Source organism: Pollachius pollachius (assembly GCF_949987615.1).
Source record: "Pollachius pollachius genome assembly, chromosome: 9".
In the NCBI taxonomy this organism is placed as follows: Eukaryota; Metazoa; Chordata; class Actinopteri; order Gadiformes; family Gadidae; genus Pollachius; species Pollachius pollachius.
The window spans coordinates 1,820,242-1,840,241 of NC_136942.1; the positions used below are offsets into that span (position 1 = coordinate 1,820,242).

Consider the following 20,000-nt stretch of genomic DNA (forward strand, 5'->3'; position numbering starts at 1 on the left):
ATGACCTTCAGTTATGCAACCGAAACCTTTGATGGTGGTTTGAGGCGGTGTTAGATAAAAATAGGTGTGATTTAGTGTCCTAGGATCCCGAATCACATGACCACGTTATCAAAGGTCACAATTTAAGGAAGCTCTGCTCGCTTCAACGGGCCAGCGCTAGACGACGTGGCAAACAGTGTCAGTCAATATTAAGTCATCTGTATCACGTCCACGACTCGGTAATAAAGTGAGTTCTGGGTAATGTTTGTGCTGCTACCCACACACGCATTGTATGCTAATCAGACAGTCGCCAGAGGGCCCTGGCGTCTTCTCCTGTGAATAATAGCGCTGATTAGACCAGCTGCAGCCACCACAACAACACAAGTGTCTGTGTTCCCTCCAAGTAAACTGCCCTGCAGCGGGGGGTGTTCAACGCACCGCATGTGAAGTAGTCACATTGTCTTTATATGCACTTGTCATAGAGGTCTCTACAGTGAGCTATATATATATTATAATGTCAAAACAGTCACGGTTCTGCTCACGGTTTTGTCAAGGAAGTACCCCAGGCGATCCAAGCTGTGTTGAAGCGGCTGTTGAATCTGTTTTATTTTTGGGTTGACAGTCACACCAACCGCAGAGCGACCTTACAATGCACCTGTGTTTGCGAAGAGAAGAGCAGTTGAATAATTTAAACCGAGTAAACAATGTTTGAGATGTCAGATTCCTTCTCTCTGAGTTTGTGTATATGTGACTTTGAAAGAGGGCACTATGTTTCATTGATATTGGTCCATTCTTAGACAGACGGTTTTATCCAATGCAATTCACAAGGAAGGCTGAAAACCAATCAAAGCAGGCAATTCAAAGTAGCTAAAAGAAAATGATGCACAACCATGTTTAAAGTGACAACGGGATCTATAACCGTTAAAAAATACATTATGGCACAGTGGCCATGATGTGAGAGGCCTGGCCCACCACAGAAGTGTACAGCCGCTTGGATACATAGCCAGGAGGTAAAATGGCTCCATCCATTAAATGTAAAGGAATAGAAATCAATGGACTAACGTTACTTGAGATTGCAATGGAGAACATGGAACATCACCTTCTGATGCTTAGTGAACACTTTGATTACCCTTAATAACGTAATCCAAAGTTAATTATGACATTTATTTTTCAAAATATACCCACTATGTTCTGCTGAGTAGCTAAAGGAGTCAGAAATATGAGATATCTCCATATTATGGATTTTGAAAGCTCCTGTTTGTCAGTTACATTTCATGAAAAAGTTATTAAGGATACAACATTAATGTCCATAGAGCAGCGCAAAGCTGTCTTTTAATTCCCACCCTCTGAATATTAAATATAGAGGGTTTCAACCGCTGGTTTCAAACAATGGGTTGGCTCGTAGTAGTCACATCTTCACCAACAAAACGGTCGTGTGTAAACCAACGCGCACGTCAAGGATTCTGCTACGCCCAAATGAGTCTGTTGTTCTCTCCCTCCCTCCCTCCAGGACTACCTTTAACCGGCTCCTAAGACTTAATTCCTTCGCAGTACACTTCAATATATGCTTACATTGTAACAATAATATGTTGCATGCTCCATATCATCATCTAGTGACAGCAAGCTTAGGCCTTCATTTATGATTGCTTGTGGTCAGTGTGGCGCGTGACCTTCGGTTCTGCCTCCGTTCCCCCCAGGACTACTCCAGCGAGCGTCTGAAGAAGACCAACGAGCTGCTGCGCGGCATCAAGCTGCTGAAGCTCTACGCCTGGGAGAACATCTTCTGCCACAGCGTGGAGGAGACCCGCGGCAAGGAGCTGAGCAGCCTGAAGGCCTTCGCCCTGTACACCTCCGTCTCCAGTAAGGCCGAGGGCTGCCCCGCCGCGGAGGCGATCGGAATCACCGTTATTTCGGTCGATATTGAAATTCACGATTATTCAAGCGGTTATTCTTGAGGTTGAAAACATGATGTATTTTGTCAGAATGTCTCTCCCAAAAAAACACTTTGGAACTGAGAACTTTTAAATTTCGCCTTAAATGAATGCACAAAATGGTCAAAAAGAAAATGTTAAAAAAAACACAGATCTATCTCAAATAGATTTGAAATGTTTTATAGAAAACATTAAATGTTTTCTATAAAACATTTAATGAAAATTATTTTATAATAATTGAAAACTTGATTAAATTAGTTTTGTGATCGTTTGACACAAATCAAAACCGCGATCATAATTTGATTAATCGCCCAGCCCTAGACCTATCTCCGGGGCCCACGTGGCTCCATCGATCCGGGTTGAAGCAGTGGAATGGTTGTTGGTCCAGAACAGACCTGAGTCCCACATGGAGCATTGGAATGCGGCCGATGCAACTCGGCTCCATTCCACTGCCCGGCTCCATTCCACTGTCCTTCTTTCTCCTGCTGTGATCTTTTCTTTTTTAATCAGGTTCGGCTTCCTAGTGAAATCGCGCTCCTTGTCCTTGAGGATTTACAATGGCTGAGCTCAACATAATAGAAGAAAGGTCATGGAATACAATTAAGTCATATCAGGAAAAGGCATTAGTACAAAAATGTGTGTATGCACAATGTATGATGACAAAGTGTTGACATTTACACAACCTTCATGTTTTCTAAGTTGATAAATAGAGCTAAATAATGACCATAAGCTATGCATGTACATCCAATATACATATGGAGTCAGACTTACTGCAGTGTTCAGTGGGCTGAGAGCAGCTTCAGCAGCTTTCGTCCAACCTGTTTGATCCAAGTTTTTCCATTTTGATTTGTGAATTTAGTACACATGGTGATTGCTCATGTTCCAGAGAAAGACTGTGGCCCTGCTGAGATCAAAGAAAAAAAGAATCTGTTCAGCCCATGGCGCTGTTTATTCACACTGTGAAATCTCGTACAAAACTGTCATTCTTATTCTGTGTGTGTGTGTGTGTGTGTGTGTGTGTGTGTGTGTGTGTGTGTGTGTGTGTGTGTGTGTGTGTGTGTGTGTGTGATTGTGTTCTCAGTATTCATGAATGCAGCCATTCCAATAGCAGCAGTACTAACGGTAAGAAGCCCTCAGCTTATCACTGACAATAATAATTCAGGTATAATTTCACATTCACCACAAATTAGCAGATACTATGTTCCAATCTCCATGCCTGGTACCGCTGGGCTGTGCTGAACATGGGTAGATAATATGGATGTTCTTCTACAGATAACAACTCTGTAGCCAGGGTAGTGGTGCAAGAAAAGGGCTGTTACTAAGGCAGCATAGAGGGTTTATATCCAAACCAGGCAGGGGTACAGAAACTTGAGGGTGGAACCGTCACCAAAGTGCCCGTGATTGTTTGAAGGGAGACTGAGGATAATATAAAGGGCAGTCGGGACAGAGGTGATGAGAGAACTAATGAGGTCTAACGAGGACTAACGAGGGAAAGGAGAGAGGGGTTATTAAGCTCTGGAACGTGGAGGCTTGGCCAGTCACCATGACAACATGGGAATTGAATGCACTTTCCATGGCGGTTTATATACCCCTTGTGGTCATCACCTGCTGGTAGGAGCTGCCAGCCAGTCAGTCAGCCAGTCAGCCAGTCAGCCATCCAGTCAGCCAGTTGGCCATCCAGTCAGAATGACAGTCAGATGACAGGGGATTTTTTTGTTGACATAGTGGAAGGCCTAAATACAGCATTGTATTTATAGAAGCCTTGACTGTGACAGAGGTTGGCAATGACAAATGAGACGGACAAAGGCTATGGATACTCAAACTAAACCCTAGCATGTTCTTGACACTAACCTTCAGCACCCTTTCCAAACATCTTCTGCTCCTAGACATTCGTAGTTCATGTCCACATTTCCGAGGATGCCGACCTGTCCCCCGCAGTGGCCTTTGCATCCCTCTCTCTCTTTCATATCCTGGTCACACCCCTGTTCCTGCTGTCCAGCGTGGTACGCTCCACCGTCAAGGCCCTGGTCAGGTGAGGAACTACACTCCCCATAATGCTTTGTGGAAATTGATTTGATAAAAATTGTCCTCATTATAAATTTAGTTAAATCTTTGGACTGGAAAATATTTAAACACAGGAGTGGGATTGATTAATGTTTAAACACAGGAGTGAGATTTAATTAAATTGGTGCTGATTAATCCTGATTGATACTCCTCATTGAAAAGTTCAAGTTCTAATGAATTCTAACAATAACTATCTCAGTAATTGCATTCCGTTGTTGGTAATCAATTTTCCACAGAATCGTACCCAATGATTAATCCTGTGTGATGACATTGATGATCACGCTGATTTAAACTGGCTGATGAAGATTCTCGATATGTTCAAATCAGTACGAGGGAAATTACCCTCGCAATACATTCCTTTGTGACATAAGACAAAGATCCCATGTGCCTTGTTTAATCATTTCAGATGTACAATATTTGTTTGAAAAAATTGTACTTTTATCGTACTCAACCGATGGCTGTAAGAACATACATGTACAGATTGATAATAATGTCTAACTTTCTGTCTGTCTGTCTGTCTGTCTGTCTGTCTGTCTGTCTGTCTGTCTGTCTGTCTGTCTGTCTGTCTGTCTGTCTGTCTGTCTGTCTGTCTCTCTCTCTCTCTCTCTCTCTCTCTCTCTCTCTCTCTCTCTCTCTCTCTCTCTCTCTCTCTCTCTCTCTCTCTCTCTCTCTCCTCAGTGTTCAGAAGCTCAGTGAGTTTTTCTCCAGCGATGAGATCGGCGATGAGCCAGAGGCCAGTGCTGCCATATCTACTGGGACCAGTAACCACAACCAGAACAAATACCAGGCTCTGGTAGGCACACACACACGGACACACACACACACACTCACACAGACACACACACACACACACACACGGACACACACATGGACACACACACACACACACACACATACATATGCACCGACACTCTCACACACACACAGACACACTCAAACATACAGACAATCCCACACTGAAAATACACACACAGACACACACACACACACACACACACACTAAGTCTTTCACAATCCCCTCGCAAATGGCAAGTCCCCTCAGTGTGAGCAGGCATGCTGAACGTCCAGGTGTGACAAGGTATCTCTCTCTCTCTCTCTCTCTCTCTCTCTCTCTCTCTCTCTCTCTCTCTCTCTCTCTCCTCTCTCTCTCTCTCTCTCTCTCTCTCCTCGTCTTCCGTCCACTCTTCCCTCACTCGTCCCCCACCTCTCACTGTAATGTGTGTACGTAACCGTCCTCTAGTCGTCCTCTAAGCCAGGCCCTCCCTCCTCCTCCTCCTCCTCCTCCTCCTCCCGCCCCCTGCAGCCCCTGAAGGTGGTGAACAGGAAGAGAGCCCCCCGCCAGGAGTGGAGCGACTCCCAGTGGGAGGGGGCCAGCCCCCCAGGGATGGACCAGGACACCTGCCTCAAGGTGGGGCGGGTTAGGAGGACGGACGGAGGGATGGAGGGATGGATAGATAGGGAGATAGATAAATATATAGATTGATAAATACAGTAGATAGATGTATGTATGTATATATATATACGGATGTATTGTATTGTATAGTGTATTGTGATACTCTATGTACTGCACTCTTTGTGCAGCTATATATATTATATATTATATAATATTATTATATATTATATATTATTATTATATCGGTGTCTTGTAATCCTGTGTGGGACAACTTGTGTGGCATGACATGAAAATAAATATCATCATCATCATATAGATAGATAGATAGATAGATAGATAGATAGATAGATAGATAGATAGATAGATTATATAGATTATATAGATTATACATTTATAAACCATAAATCCTCTCTCTATATAGATAACCAGTGGGTATTTTACCTGGACGGACGGACCACCTACCCTTTCCAATGTGGATATCAAAATCCCATTTGGTGAGCAAAGTTTAGAATTTCATGCCGAGGCTTCTTCCACACACATTAGATCCATTTGTCCAACCTGGTTGATCTCTTGCTACTTTTTGACTTTTTGTTTTCCTTCTTCTTTTCATTTCAATTTCCTAAACTTAAACCAACGCTTCCAGGTCAGCTGACCATGATCGTGGGCCAGGTGGGTTGTGGGAAATCCTCTCTGCTTCTGGCCGCGCTGGGAGAGATGCAGAGAGTTTCAGGCACGGTGACATGGAACAGGTCAGTCACTGGTCACTCAGTCATGCATTTCATTGGCCAGTTAACCACTCAATTAGTTGAGCCAGTTAGACAGCAAATCAGTTGCCACTGGCTGTGACAAATCCCGGTCATTAACATTTTATTGACAAACCTAAAGACAAACTGATGTGCTGGGAAGTAATGGTTTGGATTAGTGTTGGATTAGACCTGACATATACTTCATTATATCTAACTCAATAGAATCAGCCTTGACCTTCACGAAGCAGGGTCAGTACTGAACAGCTTTCTGCTCATCCACAACCTTATTCAACTGCTCTGACCAATACACCAGAAACGATTAAAGAATTTATCTGGTTTACTAATCCAACAGGGTCATCGTTTACAGTGTCTATGTCGAGTTATAGATCACTCTGGTTTTTGTTTTAGCCAGCCTGACTCCAGGTGTACTCATGTTCCCGGGTCGGGCAGAGGGAGAGCTGTTGATTATTTTCCATACGAGTGTTACTGAGTGGGCTTTAAAATACTCATTTAGAATAGGATGGATGGCTTGTCGAACTGCTCAACTGAGACAGGCTCAGTTGAACAATGCTCATGGCCGATTTACATCTCGACACTACTGACATCTAGGCAATGTCATCAAATAACCTTGGTTCTTAGCATCTTAGCATACCGGCCATATGGGGGGTCGACGCTCTGGGAGAGAAGGATCTGTCCGGGGGATAGTTTGAACCTCCAAAGCCCTCCAAGATCCAGATCATTTAGATAATGTGCTGTCTGGTTGAATAATTGGGCTGCCGGAGAGATCGACTTTCTGTGTTCAACAAACATCAAGCAATGCACATCGAACCCTGAGAGTGGAACCGGAACGGGACATTTTCATTACAAAGGACTAATAATTCACTTTAGAGAAATGCACCGGCACTTATTGCTTCTCAAGCAGTAGTTCAAAAAGCCATTAGACACTGAGTTCACAACAATAAATAACAACAACAACAACCTCCCCTTGGACTGTCCCAGTGGATCATCACTGATCCCTGTCCAGATCCCCACTCCTCCACGACCATGGCCTTGTTCAAACACGGCATACTGTTCCCACCTCTCCTGCTGGCCTTCCGGGTTTGCTTCCTGACGCGGGATATCACCCAAGCCTTCCAATTAGGAAGGCATTTGAGCGAGGCTCTCATCATCTGGTCCGACGCCAGGTCCCATCTGTCTTAATGCGGCGGCCAACCTCTTTGCATTCCCACACTATAGTGTTACCTTGTCATTAGTCACACACACACACGCACGCACACACCCTCACGCAGACACACATGTCATCAACTACCACCACTGTGCCCCTCCCTGATTCATGTTGCGCACACACATAGAGAAACACACACATACACACACATACACTCGCACACACACACACTTAGAGAAACACACACATACACATACATACACTCGCACACACACACACACACTTAGAGAAACACACACATACACACACATACACTCGCACACACACACACACACTTAGAGAAACACACACATACACATACATACACTCACACACACACACACACACTTAGAGAAACACACACATACACATACATACACTCACACACACACACACACACTTAGAGAAACACACACATACACATACATACACTCACACACACACTTGCCGTCCATTCCCCTCCACTCCCACCAGGCGGTATAATTGGGTTGTGGCGACGTATCAAAACAGGTTTCTCCCCCTCCTGCCCGGACCTCCACTCAAGTATCGCAGAGCAAGCCTGACGAGCTGCCATCTGACCCCGCCTGGGCTGATGAAGTAGTGAAAAGAACGTTTGGAGATGTTGCCTGGAACACGATAGGGCCCTATCCATCCTCTGAAATGTTTTGATGAGTACTGATCGACCAAACCAAACAAGTATATGTTTCTATTTCTTTATCATTTGTTCCCATAGGATAATTGGACTGTTCCAGAATGTTTTTGTTCCCTCGTCTTAAAGTTTAGTTAGTTTATGGTTGAAATGGCTTAGCCAGAGTCTTTGTTTGCTTCCAGTAAGAGTAAATGAGTCGTGGTTATCAGATAAGTAGGTTGATAAATGACAGCAGATAATTAAAAGGCATCACCTTGGCGTCTGTGTGCCCTGTTGCTATGGCAACGGGCTCCATAATGTGACAGCCAATCAGCCGGTAATGGGTACCACTCAGCTGATGACATCGTCTCAATAGGTTGGGCTCAAGGCTTGTTCGTGATACTTGCTTAAGTGTTTTCACGCACGTCGTTAAAAATGCTTCACGGCTGCTTACGACTCATTAGCAAGATAAACGCTGAAGTCATTCTCATGTAAACCATTGGTTCAGTTTGAACTCATTAATTTAAAGTTAATTATTTATTAGCCAGGGCAACCCATTTGTATATGGCGGTATGGCGAGCAGCAAATAAACCTCCCAAAGGAGATCAGAACAGGCAACGACATGATATTCACATCTAATCAATTCTGTCATAAAGTCCTTAAATCACAGTTCTAAAGGGCTTGACAGACACATTATGTGACACTCCCTAAAACCTAAAAACTCCCCTAATATCAGGGAAGGAGATGCTTTTGAGCAGCTGTGTTATGCCATGACGGCTGTCATCGAGCAGAGTCACCTGCCAAATCCCACCCTTCCCTCCAGGCTTCCCTTCAAAGCCCCACTCCCCAAAGGGCTAAGTTTAGCAATAGGTCGGCCTAACCTTGTTGAAGTCCGGTCATGTGCAATGATCACATGACCAGAGTGTGTGCAGGTAGCCGGGTAGTTAGGTAGATAGACAGGTAAGCCATCCAATCATTTCATTCGCCCGAATGAAATTATTGGATGGCTGACCTGTCTGTATAGCCTGGCTTATTACAGGCCACTTTACACATCATCAAATATTACAAAAAAGCTTCTAAAATATATTGCCTACCCTAGCTTCAATCAATTAGTAGATGTAATCAATTCACCGCTCCAGGGGCCACATTAACCACCGTGAAGCTTGATTAAATTCACCACCATTGTTTACGGGTTTTATTCAAACAAATAAAGATGATATTTCCAGGCCTTGCACCGTCTCACGATGAGATCACATCTTGTTTCCCCTGGGACACTGACGCAGCATCTACAGAGTGTGTCGGTACGCCACGGGATACGTCCTGAACAGCTGAGAACTGTCACGGCAGACCCTTTAAACGGGTGCTGCTCCCCACTGCGTTGCTAATGAAGACGCCCCCCCCTCCCCTTTTTTATGGTCAAACTTATATTAAGTGTGTTTTTATTCACACTTATTCAATTTATTTTCTGATTCAGATTCAGCCATTTTGTATCCCGAGAAGGGCAGTTAATTCGCCCCGGTCCACACACACGACTTTAAAGATTCCAAAGATTTAAAAGGTTTTGATTTGTCATCTACACATACAGGATATGCAGTGAAATGTTTTTGTGACATACTCTGTATTTTCTGTACCTAACAAAGAATAAAATACAATAGAATAAAAATAGAATAAAATTAAATGAAATACGATATTGTTGCCCTTAATGTGACCTTCTCAGGAGCTCTGGGAGAATGGTGAACAGTTAAAACAGCACCCCCTTTCTGTCAGCCACGCCACACGTAGCCAGTTGCAGCTCAGTGCCTCTGGAGACTCTGTTAATGTGAGAGAATGTTCTCGGGTGGCAAGCGTGACGGCCAAACCATCCTCGAGACAAGGCTCTCATATCAGCCATGCTTTAGTTGTTATTTTCAAATCGGTAATTGTATCCGCATGTTGGAAGATCCTTGGTAGCTATGGAACGCAACTTTGTACATGGGTGTTTTGTCATTGTTCATTCCTTTTGAACGTCAATTATTACATCGCACAATATTCAGGTCATTTCTTTTTTTCCCTCTGCAGTATAGAAAATCCAGACTCAGTGAGAGACGAGAGGTAAGTTGTCCCGGTCATGTGACGCAGACTTAAACCCATGTCAACACATAGCAGGCGTGGGTACCCAACGCCGAATCCACTGGCCGCTGACACATTCTTGGTCTGCTGGACGCTGGCCTCCCCGGTCAGGTCCCAGGAAGGGGCACCTTCCCTGGGACCTGCTTATTTTGGGAGGGCCAATAGCGTGGCACATGATAGACTGGGCTGATGTGATGACAGGCCCATCTAGGGCAGAGCAGAGCCGGGGGGGGGGGATTATGCAACCACTGTTCATGGTAGTAATACAATATTAAGTAGTAATAAATAGTCATATAGAAAAAAATGTCATATAATAAATAGTCATGGTCCCTCTGAGATTTACCAACATTTTTGTTATTTGTTATTGTTATTCTTTTATCCATGTTACTTTGTGACCAATGTGTGTTTGTGTGTTTGTGGGGTTGTGTGTGTGTGTGTGTGTGTGTGTGTGTGTGTGTGTGTGTGTGTGTGTGTGTGTGTGTGTGTGTTCCTCTGCAGTCCAACAGACAGGGATGTGGCTGGGGACGGGGATATCAGGTGAGCTCCTGCTTCTCTCGCTCTCGCTCTCGCTCTCTCTCTCTCTCTCTCTCTCTCTCTCTCTCTCTCTCTCTCTCTCTCGCTCTCGCTCTCTCTCGCTCTCTCTCTGTCCCTCCCCCCCTCTCTCTCTCCCTCCTCTCTCTCTCTCTCTCTCTCTCTCTCTCTCTCTCTCTCTCTCTCTCTCTCTCTCTCTCTCTCTCTCTCTCTCTCTCTCTCTCTCTCTCTCTCTCTCTCTCTCTCTCTCTCTCTCTCCCTCCCCCCTCTCTCTCTCTCTCTCTCTCTGCCAGATGGTCTCTATCCAGACACTTCTATGTTTATCACCGCAAAGGAAGGACAGGATAGCATCACACGCTCAGCTATCTGTGCTAAACACATACAGACAGCAGTGTAACGCAGGGCAGAATGCTATCTTTAATGTTCCCCTTTGAGTGAACCTAACAGCATGTCAGCATAATGATTCAACTTGATGATCTGGTTATCGGGGAAGCAAGCATTAAGGGTTTTATCCCACAAGATGAACCGCTGGCTAGTGGTGAGAGGTTTTCATTCTGGTGCTCTGCTGGTTGATATCACTCACGCTTACATTTCACATGTGAACCAAGGACTGTATTTCCTGGCCGCCAAAAACAGACCTACGGTCTTTTTTACATATCTATGGCACTGTATTCCTCCCAGACACATTGAAATGAATGTAGCGTCTAAAAGCTGGAAACTCTAATCCAGGCTTGGGAGGCGGAACTCATGAATACAATAAGAATAAGAATACACATAAATATGAAATGATCTCACCATACTTGCCCTGGCGAGAAAACCGCCTCATGCTAAGAGAATAATTTCATATATATTGTTGTGTTATAGTTGTGTTATTGTTGATTATTGGATGTATTTCTTTTTTTCTCCCCCTGACAGGAAGAGGGGCTCCGTTGCCTACGCTTCCCAGAAGCCCTGGCTGCTGAACACCAGCGTAGCGGAGAACATCACCTTTGAGATGCCCATGATCAAGCCCAGGTGACCACATGTATACTGTGGTCATGCACTCATTTCAACCCACCAGGAAGCACAAGTTGATCAACTTTGTTTTGTGCTGTGTTTGTGCGGTTATATTTCTTCATTTATCGTCATTCTGAGCCTCTTGAAGCTGGTTCCCCCTGTGCCCCCCCATCAAGAGACCATATGCTCTCTCTCTCTCTCTCGCTCTCACTCTGACTCTCTCTTTCTCACTCTCACTCACTCACTCACTCACTCACTCACTCACTCCCCCACTCTCTCAAGCACACAGATTGAGAGACACACAGAAACGCAAACACACATTTCATCCTCACTGCAAATAGGTCTACCTTGCCTGCTGTTGTTGTTCTCTCCATCGGAAGAACATTATGTGGCCGATTTGGCTTTGTTGCCATGGCGATGTTATACAAATGAGCGCTGTTTGTTCTACCGTGGTTATTTCCTTCTCAACCCTCGTTGACTTTATGTGTTGTTTTATTTTCCTTCAAGGCCATTGGGTTCATCTGGCCCTGCCTGTTCATATCGCATGGCTTGGTGATGTAACATCATTGAATAGTTAAAGGGGACATATTATGAAAACAACACTTTTCCTTGGATTTGGGGTGTTGTTTAGGGTCTCTGGTGCTCCTACACGCATACAAACTTTGAAAAAAGTCCACACATGATTTTTTGAGTGAGATGTGAACTTCTGAAAGTACCCCGCCTACAGTTACCAAACGAGCGAGTAGGTTTCGGATCCCCATTAGGGGATCACCCCCCGTCAACAAGTCGGCACAAGGCCGGTACGGTGGGTAGTGCCCCCACCAAAGCTCAGGCCAAACTTACGCCCTTGCAGAGACGTCAGACGCAGTCTTTATGACTCATAATATAATCCGAGGCGCACATAGCTTTTGGCTTTGATATTAGATATAATATTATATAAATACCCATATATAATATTATTATTATATTATATTATATTATATAGATATAAAGCTCCAGGAGTCCGCAAACGGCAACAATCCCTTCTCTTCCGTGCTGTGGTTCAGTCTGACAGCTCATTGGTCAATGGGCAGCAGCTCATTTGCATTAAAGCTACAGACACCAGAAACAGAGCATTCTGAAGGGACTTAAACAGTGGGGAATAGCGGTAGGCGAGGTTCTTTGTCCTAAAAGCTATATCCGGCAAACATGTTTGCCGGAACTCAAACATGTTTTCTGGAACTCAAATACTACTTAAAGTTTACTCGTTGTGAAAATGCCATGATATGTCTCTTTTAATGTTTTTGTTATATTAATTCAATATGTAGGCATTAAGGCTTGAAATATAAAAAAATGTCATAGTGTATCCGTGTGTGTGTTTGTGTGTGTGTGTGTGTGTGTGTGTGCGTGTGTGTGCATGTATGCGTGTGTGTGTGCGTGTGTGTGTATTACAGGTACACTGCTGTTATTGATGCCTGTTCCCTGCAGCCTGACATTGACATCCTGCCACAAGGGGACCAGACTGAAATCGGTGAGAGGGTCAGTATTAGCATCACACTCATCTTCACACGGCTAGTCTTCTAACACCGCATCTGAAAATAAACACTGCAGGACAAAAGGGCACGTCTAATGTAATGTAACCGGGTTAAGGTGGGGAAGTTCTGTGTTAAGTACAATAGAGAGCACATTGCTTTGGTTGTACGGACGGTTTTCTCTTAACTAATCTAACTCTTAACTAGCCTATCTCTTCCTCTAAACTAACCTGATTCTTCACTAACCTTCCTCTTTCTCTAAAATAACCAAGTTCTCTTTATTTTCCGAACTCTTCTTCTTTACTAAACCCTTTACTAACTTTCCTCTTCATCTTAAATAACCTCCCTCTTCCTAACTCACCTAACTCTTCATCTTTACTAAAATCTTAACTAACCTAGCTCTTCCTCATAACCAACCCAGCTCTTAACAAACCTTCCTCTTCCTCTTCACTAACCTAACTCCTCCCCCACTGCAGGGCATCATCCTATCAGGAGGCCAGAAGCAGCGGATCAGCGTGGCCCGAGCTCTTTACCAGCAGACTAACGTCGTCTTTCTGGTGAGTACAATCTCAACGCCCTCCACCGCAAGAGAGACCACGAGAAAAGGTTCCCCCGGAGCCCAGAGATGTTCCCCTTCTTAATACCACCAGGTGTGAGTGTGATAAGCCGTCACAAGCCGTTTTGAAAATCTGCCTCTTCTGACATCACAGGTGGGCGTGTCCACCTAGCTGTGTGCTGGATAGGTCAGTCTACCAGCCTACCCAGTGGACCGTAGCAAACTTTGCTCATCTATCCGTCACACATCTATGCAGACACGCCCACTTGTGATGTCAGAAGAGGCAGATTTTCAAAACGGCTTGTGACGGCTAATCACACTCACGCCTGGTGGTACAATATGCCAACTGATGTGGGCCTTCCTTCTCCCCCTCTCCCCCTCCCAGGATGACCCCTTCTCGGCCCTGGACATCCACCTCAGTGACCACCTGATGCAGGAGGGCCTGCTGAAGATCCTGAGAGAGGAGAAGAGGACCGTGGTCCTAGTCACACACAAGCTCCAGTACCTGCCCCACGCTGACTGGGTAACACGGGGGGGGGGGGGGGGGATATGTGTGTGTCTGTGCGTGCTGCCGTGTGTGAGTGTGTGTGTGTGAATCTCCGTATACTTAGATCTCTGCCCTTTAAGCAACCATTAAACCCTTGGGAGTATACAGTATATGTACAGTACAGTAGTTACAGAGAAGACCATGTGTTTATGGGGCCGCTTTACTGCCGCGATTAATTACAGGAACGCCAACTGTTCCTTTGCAGAGGGCGTACTTCACATCTGAACACTTGGAGGGATTGTCTCCCTAACCTTCTTCCTTTCTTATGCAACGGTCAAATCCTTGTCTTTGTTTACGTGAGCGTGCGCGTGTGTGTGTGTGTGTGTGTGTGGGTTAGAGAGTGAGTGAGTGTTTGGGTATTTGGTGTGTATCTGCCTGCCTATCTTTCTAACTGCCTGTCTGTCTGTTGTGGGCAGATCATTGCCATGAAAGACGGCAGCATCCAGACGGAAGGATCTCTGAAGGACATCCAGAACTCTGAGCCAGAACTGTTTGAGCAGTGGAAGACTCTGATGCACCGTGGGGACCAGGACTTTGAGAAGGTGACACAGGAGATGGAACCTGTGTGTGTGTGTGTGTGTGTGTGTGTGTGTGTGTGTGTGTGTGTGTGTGTGTGTGTGTGTGTGTGTGTGTGTGTGTGTGTGTGTGTGTGTGCGTGCGTGCGTGCGTGCGTGCGTGCGTGCGTGCGTGGAAACGCCTGTGTGTGTGTGTGTGTGTGTGTGTGCGGGCATGCGTGTGTGTGTGTGTGGAAACGCCTGTGTGTTGATGTGTGTGTGTTATGCTAACATAGCCTAATGCAGCTGGATTGCTATAGTCTCTGGAGGCTGGAGACTACATTTTGTCCGGGCAGCGATCCAAAGCATTAACCTCCACTCGGTATCAGAATACCGGCCCGAGCTGCTGGAGACTGAGGTGACCGCGGGCCAGATGGAGACCAACTATAGACCTATAGATAGACGTGCACAGAGACAGAGACGGACACACAGACAGACAGAGCGGAGGGGTAGATACAGTACAGTATAACTAGAGCTTTAAGCCTTTGATGTAATGGCCCCGTGTGGTCGTCTGCAGGTCAAGTACTGAGTTTAGTTAGAAAGTTCTCCACTTCTGAAGCCCCTCATCGGAGCACACTTCATTTGAAGCACCTCGTGCCCTTTAAAGTTGAAACATTTGAAGCATGTTTCGCTGCATAGTTCTCACCTGTTTATTTGAACCTATCCTGGTTAATTGAAAAAAGTCAATATTAAAATTGTCTAATGCTTTGTGTTGTATGTGTGATGCTGCGACTCAGGTGTGAAAAAGAGGAGCCTTACTGACACTCACCTGTATGAATAAAGGTCAAACAAAACGCTGACGTGGGTACCAGAGACATGAACTTTGAGACACTGTTGATCTGATCTTAAACACATTGCACTTTCTAAAATGCTTTTTTAACTTTGCCCTTATTTTCTATACTAATTCTTTGCATATATTTTCTTTTACTTATCTATTATATAATTGTATCGTATGACAATGTTTATATGTGAGGCACTTTGAGTCTGCCTTGTGTATGAAACGTGCCGTATAAATAAAGTTGCCTTGCCTTGCCCGGACTGACTCTCAGACCCCTTTGTCCTCTGGCAGCAGACGGTGGCCGAGAGCATGACGGACCTGGAGAGGAAGAACCTGCGCCGGGCCATGTACTCCCGGGAGAGGGGGCGGACAGAGGAGGACGAGGAAGGTGAGGGGTCAGAAGTCACCGTCTCCATGGAGACGAGCAAACACAAGGCCGCCGATCGCCCTTAGCAAATGGATAGAGAAAGATGCAGTCATTTGTTTGGATTGTGGGCGTGCGTGTGTGCGTGTGCGTGTGTGTGCGTGTGCGTGTGTGCGTGTGTGTGTCTGTTACTGGCAGGCGATGTTGCCTTTCCTGGCAAATGACCTATCCTAACAGCAACGTGCTCACCCAGTGACTAGTGTCTCTGACGTTTGAGGGTTTGTTCACGGTTCATAATCCAATGTTACCTCGGCCAATATTTTCATGCGCTACACTGTTTGCAGTGAGTGGTGTGCGATAGAAAACACAATCTTTCCCTGTGTGTGGACAAGGCTGAACTATGAATCCTTCAGAAAAGCTCCCTTTAAGTTTTGTGTGTTCATTTATGTGGATGTGCATTTCACAAATATGAACCAAATGTATTTTTGGTTTTTGGTGCAAAGCCGTACACTGACTCATGGTGTGATGTTTCTGTCTCCTTGCTCTTGGACTTCCTGCCCGTCCGCCTGCCCTTCTTCTTATTGTAATCTTCTTATTTCTTCAGAATTTAGTCTAGTCTTTCATAAAGGTCACACGAAATGCCATTAAATAATGAAATAAGGACCTAAGAGAGAGATGGTTCCAAATCAAAGCACTAGCATTTCTGAAACTTTGAGCAGAAAATAGTTTGTCAATATCTATGTGTCTCCACGATCACTAACCCCCTCCCGTGTCAGCGCCATGAGGCCACGCCCAGGGTGCTCCCAGGGTGCTATAGGGGTGCTCCCAGGGTGCTATAGGGGTGCTCCCAGGGTGCTATAGGGGTGCTATAGGGGTGCTCCCAGGGTGCTATAGGGGTGCTCCCAGGGTGCTATAGGGGTGCTCCCAGGGTGCTATGGGGTGCTATAGGGGTGCTCCCAGGGTGCTATAGGGGTGCTCCCAGGGTGCTATAGGGGTGCAGGGGATGTGCTCTTGATGTGTCCTATGTTGTTCCCCCCCCGCGTGCCCCCCAGGCGGGGCATGGGACTCAGTGGCCTACCGAGGGGGGGTCTCCATCTGCTCGTCGCTAGCAGGTGCGCCCCCCCCCCCCCCCCCCCCGTCCATCCATCAGGCCGTCGTGTACTCCACCATGTCCTGTACCAGCTCCGCCCCCACCTCCTCCTCTCTCCTCCTCCCTGCTCCCCCCACCTCCTCCTCTCTCCTCCTCCCTGCTCCCACCACCTCCTCCTCTCCCCTCCTCCCTGCTCCCACCACCTCCTCCTCTCTCCTCCTCCCTGCTCCCACCACCTCCTCCTCTCTCCTCCTCCCTGCTCCCCCCACCTCCTCCTCTCCCCTCCTCCCTGCTCCCCCACCACCTCCTCCTCTCCCCTCCTCCCTGCTCCCCCCACCTCCTCCTCTCCCCTCCTCCCTGCTCCCCCACCACCTCCTCCCCTCTCCTCCTCCCTGCTCCCCACCACCTCCTCCCCTCTCCTCCTCCCTGCTCCCCACCACCTCCTCCCCTCACCTCCTCCCTGCTCCCCCCCCACCTCCTCCCCTCACCTCCTCCCTGCTCCCCCCCACCTCCTCCTCTCCCCTCCTCCCTGCTCTCCTCTGACCTCCCATCGCCTCCCTCCCGCCCCTCCCTCATCTAGCGGTATATATGACACCCCTCCCCCACACGCCATCAAGCCTGCTGCATGTTGGCTAGCACGGGGGCGCTGTGACTCCGCCCGCCGGGCCGACCCTGGTGGTGAGCTTGAGTTGTTTGTGTTTGCTCCGCTGACGTCGATGCTCGTCCCTCCGTCGCTCTGAGAAGTGCACCGTTGGTTCACTACCATGCACCGTCATTCTGTGGATCCGCTGCGATCGGCAGATCCACAAAGTGACGGGGAAGGTGGGTGGTTGAGCTCTGTCTGGAGGGGGGAGATAGGGGGGGGCTATCGGGAACCCTGATTGGTTAGAGGACAGGTGAGTCTGCAGCGGGGGACTGTCAATGTACCAATCAGGATCCCCAGAACCCGTATCGCCACACAGGAAAGAGCTCAAGCACGCACAGCTTCACAGCGACAATACGATCCTTCAGGAAAAAAATGGATACAGTTGCAGTGAGCGATATGAAGCCCCAAAGGCACGACAGCAACAAGGAAAGGCCTCAGTTAAGAATGCATAATGAGAGCCTCCCAAATACCTCTTTGAAACAAAGACAAAACAGGACCCCAGCCCAAAGCCAGAGGACCTCTCTCACCTCTGTGCGTGCGTGTGTGTGTGTGTGTGCGACCCTCCAGAGGAGTCGCTGGAAGGCGAGGACGAGGACGAGGAGGACGACATGTCCCAGTCCATGCGGCAGCGGGCCACCATCCCCTGGCGGTCCTGCCGGACCTACCTGTCGTCGGCCGGACCCCTCCTCCTCTCCCTGCTCTGCCTGTCCCAGCTCCTCAAGCACACCCTCATGTTGGCCATCGACTACTGGCTGGCCCACTGGACCTCGGAGGTCATCGCCGCCAAGTCGGGCGCCTCCACGCAGAACTGCACGGCCGCGCAGGTGAGAGAGCCCTCCGGACTCCTGCCGGTTACTGGGGGAACGAGGGGGGGTTTGAGGCCGATCTTGAGGGCGTGCACTCTCTGGGACATCTTCTTCTACTCCAGTGAAGGTGGTGTGGAGATGGAATTCATTCAGTGATCGGACGCTTGGTCCATCAAAACGAGAGACGGGTGTTGTAGATAAGCATCTGAAAAGCAAGTCCTATGACACTTTGTTGGATAGCTCAGTTTGTCTATGTACACTGTATCCGTCCCTATGATATAAACCAGAAATTATCAAAGGATAGGAGGAATGAAGTAGGCCCACGACCTAAATATAAATCGACACAACTTAGAGCTTTCTGTAGAGAGGATGAAAGCTGTGGACTCTCCAGCTCCAGCTTTAGAACTAAGAACCACAGGGTCAGAGCTAATTTAGAACAGGCAGCTCAGATAAACCCGTTCCCCCTAACGAGGTAGCGGACAGAAAAATAAAGATCTAAACCCGGAGATATCCTGACCGTAACAGAAGCTTGAGGTTGTCAGTGCAATGCCTTTATGTCATGCTTCCTTTGAAGAGGGAGAGATGCCTTTTAACAAAAGGGAAAGGGAGTTACTAAGCTGCCTTTTTGTACAAATAAACCCAAAATAGTAAAAATATACTAATAAACATGTTATATATACAATATATATATATATGTCACTCTTATTTAAAAGGTAGTGTATCTTTGCAAATTTCTCTTTACATCATGAAGAAAATAGTAAACTTAGACCCTCACATCTGGAGCGTTCACTGACCCTTGAGCAAAGAGTAAGGCTCTTATTGCCATCTGCTCGGCTCACTCCGCCTCCAGACAGGAAAGCGTTTGTTGGTTGAGACTCGTTCGAATGGAGGTCCCGTTATTGTACGTTAATGTTCGGTAATGTGTGTCAGCGTGTGTGTGGGGTTCCTACGATCAAGATAAGAAGAAGTCAAGAAATCAAATGAAATTATTATTATCATTATTGGTAACACTTTACAAGGCTTCAGTAATAAACCCTTGATTAACATGGGTTAATGCAGTAATAAGCAGTAACTAACAGTTACATAACAGTTAACTAATGGTAATCGTTTACTGATGGTGCTTGTGTTAACAAAGGTAATAGTCTTAATAATAACCTAGGTATTCATTCATACACTAGTAATAAACCTCACCCTAACCCCTATTGGTAACTTTATCATTATGCTCATTACTGCATTAACTTATGTTAACTAGTATTTTATTAATGTGCCCTTATAGTAAAAATATTTACAAGAGATAGCAGACTGTGAAAGGGTACTTAAGCAAAAAATGGGGTTCTGTTCCTCCTCTGGCTGTGTTTGTTGACACTGCCAGTGTGTGCGTGTACCTCCTGTCCCCCAAGACGAATCGCTGCCCACTTACAAAACTATGCTCTGCTTCAGTTGTATTAATAGTTCCCAACCTCCCAGCTTTGCCTCTATGTGCAAATAGCACACTCTAAACACACACACACACACACATACACACAGAGATGTATTGACAGACAAATCCAGTACATGAATAGATAAA

The 20,000-nt window shown here is 46.4% G+C and overlaps 1 protein-coding gene across 1 annotated transcript in view; it reads left to right on the forward strand.

Annotated features, from left to right (window-relative positions):
* The window catches only part of abcc8 (ATP-binding cassette, sub-family C (CFTR/MRP), member 8), a gene marked incomplete at both ends in the record, with an annotated part of 49,929 nt that overhangs the window by 15,855 nt on the left and 14,074 nt on the right, over positions 1 to 20,000 (forward strand). Inside the window, 16 exons of the mRNA XM_079742760.1 lie at positions 1,677 to 1,839; positions 2,992 to 3,032; positions 3,797 to 3,942; positions 4,653 to 4,767; positions 5,278 to 5,382; positions 5,789 to 5,861; positions 6,011 to 6,116; positions 10,004 to 10,036; positions 10,553 to 10,591; positions 11,501 to 11,599; positions 13,015 to 13,099; positions 13,569 to 13,649; positions 14,034 to 14,171; positions 14,612 to 14,737; positions 15,819 to 15,915; positions 18,195 to 18,451. Coding sequence (XP_079598886.1) covers positions 1,677 to 1,839; positions 2,992 to 3,032; positions 3,797 to 3,942; positions 4,653 to 4,767; positions 5,278 to 5,382; positions 5,789 to 5,861; positions 6,011 to 6,116; positions 10,004 to 10,036; positions 10,553 to 10,591; positions 11,501 to 11,599; positions 13,015 to 13,099; positions 13,569 to 13,649; positions 14,034 to 14,171; positions 14,612 to 14,737; positions 15,819 to 15,915; positions 18,195 to 18,451 — 1,704 coding nt within the window. The remainder of the gene's footprint in view (positions 1 to 1,676; positions 1,840 to 2,991; positions 3,033 to 3,796; positions 3,943 to 4,652; positions 4,768 to 5,277; positions 5,383 to 5,788; positions 5,862 to 6,010; positions 6,117 to 10,003; positions 10,037 to 10,552; positions 10,592 to 11,500; positions 11,600 to 13,014; positions 13,100 to 13,568; positions 13,650 to 14,033; positions 14,172 to 14,611; positions 14,738 to 15,818; positions 15,916 to 18,194; positions 18,452 to 20,000) is intronic.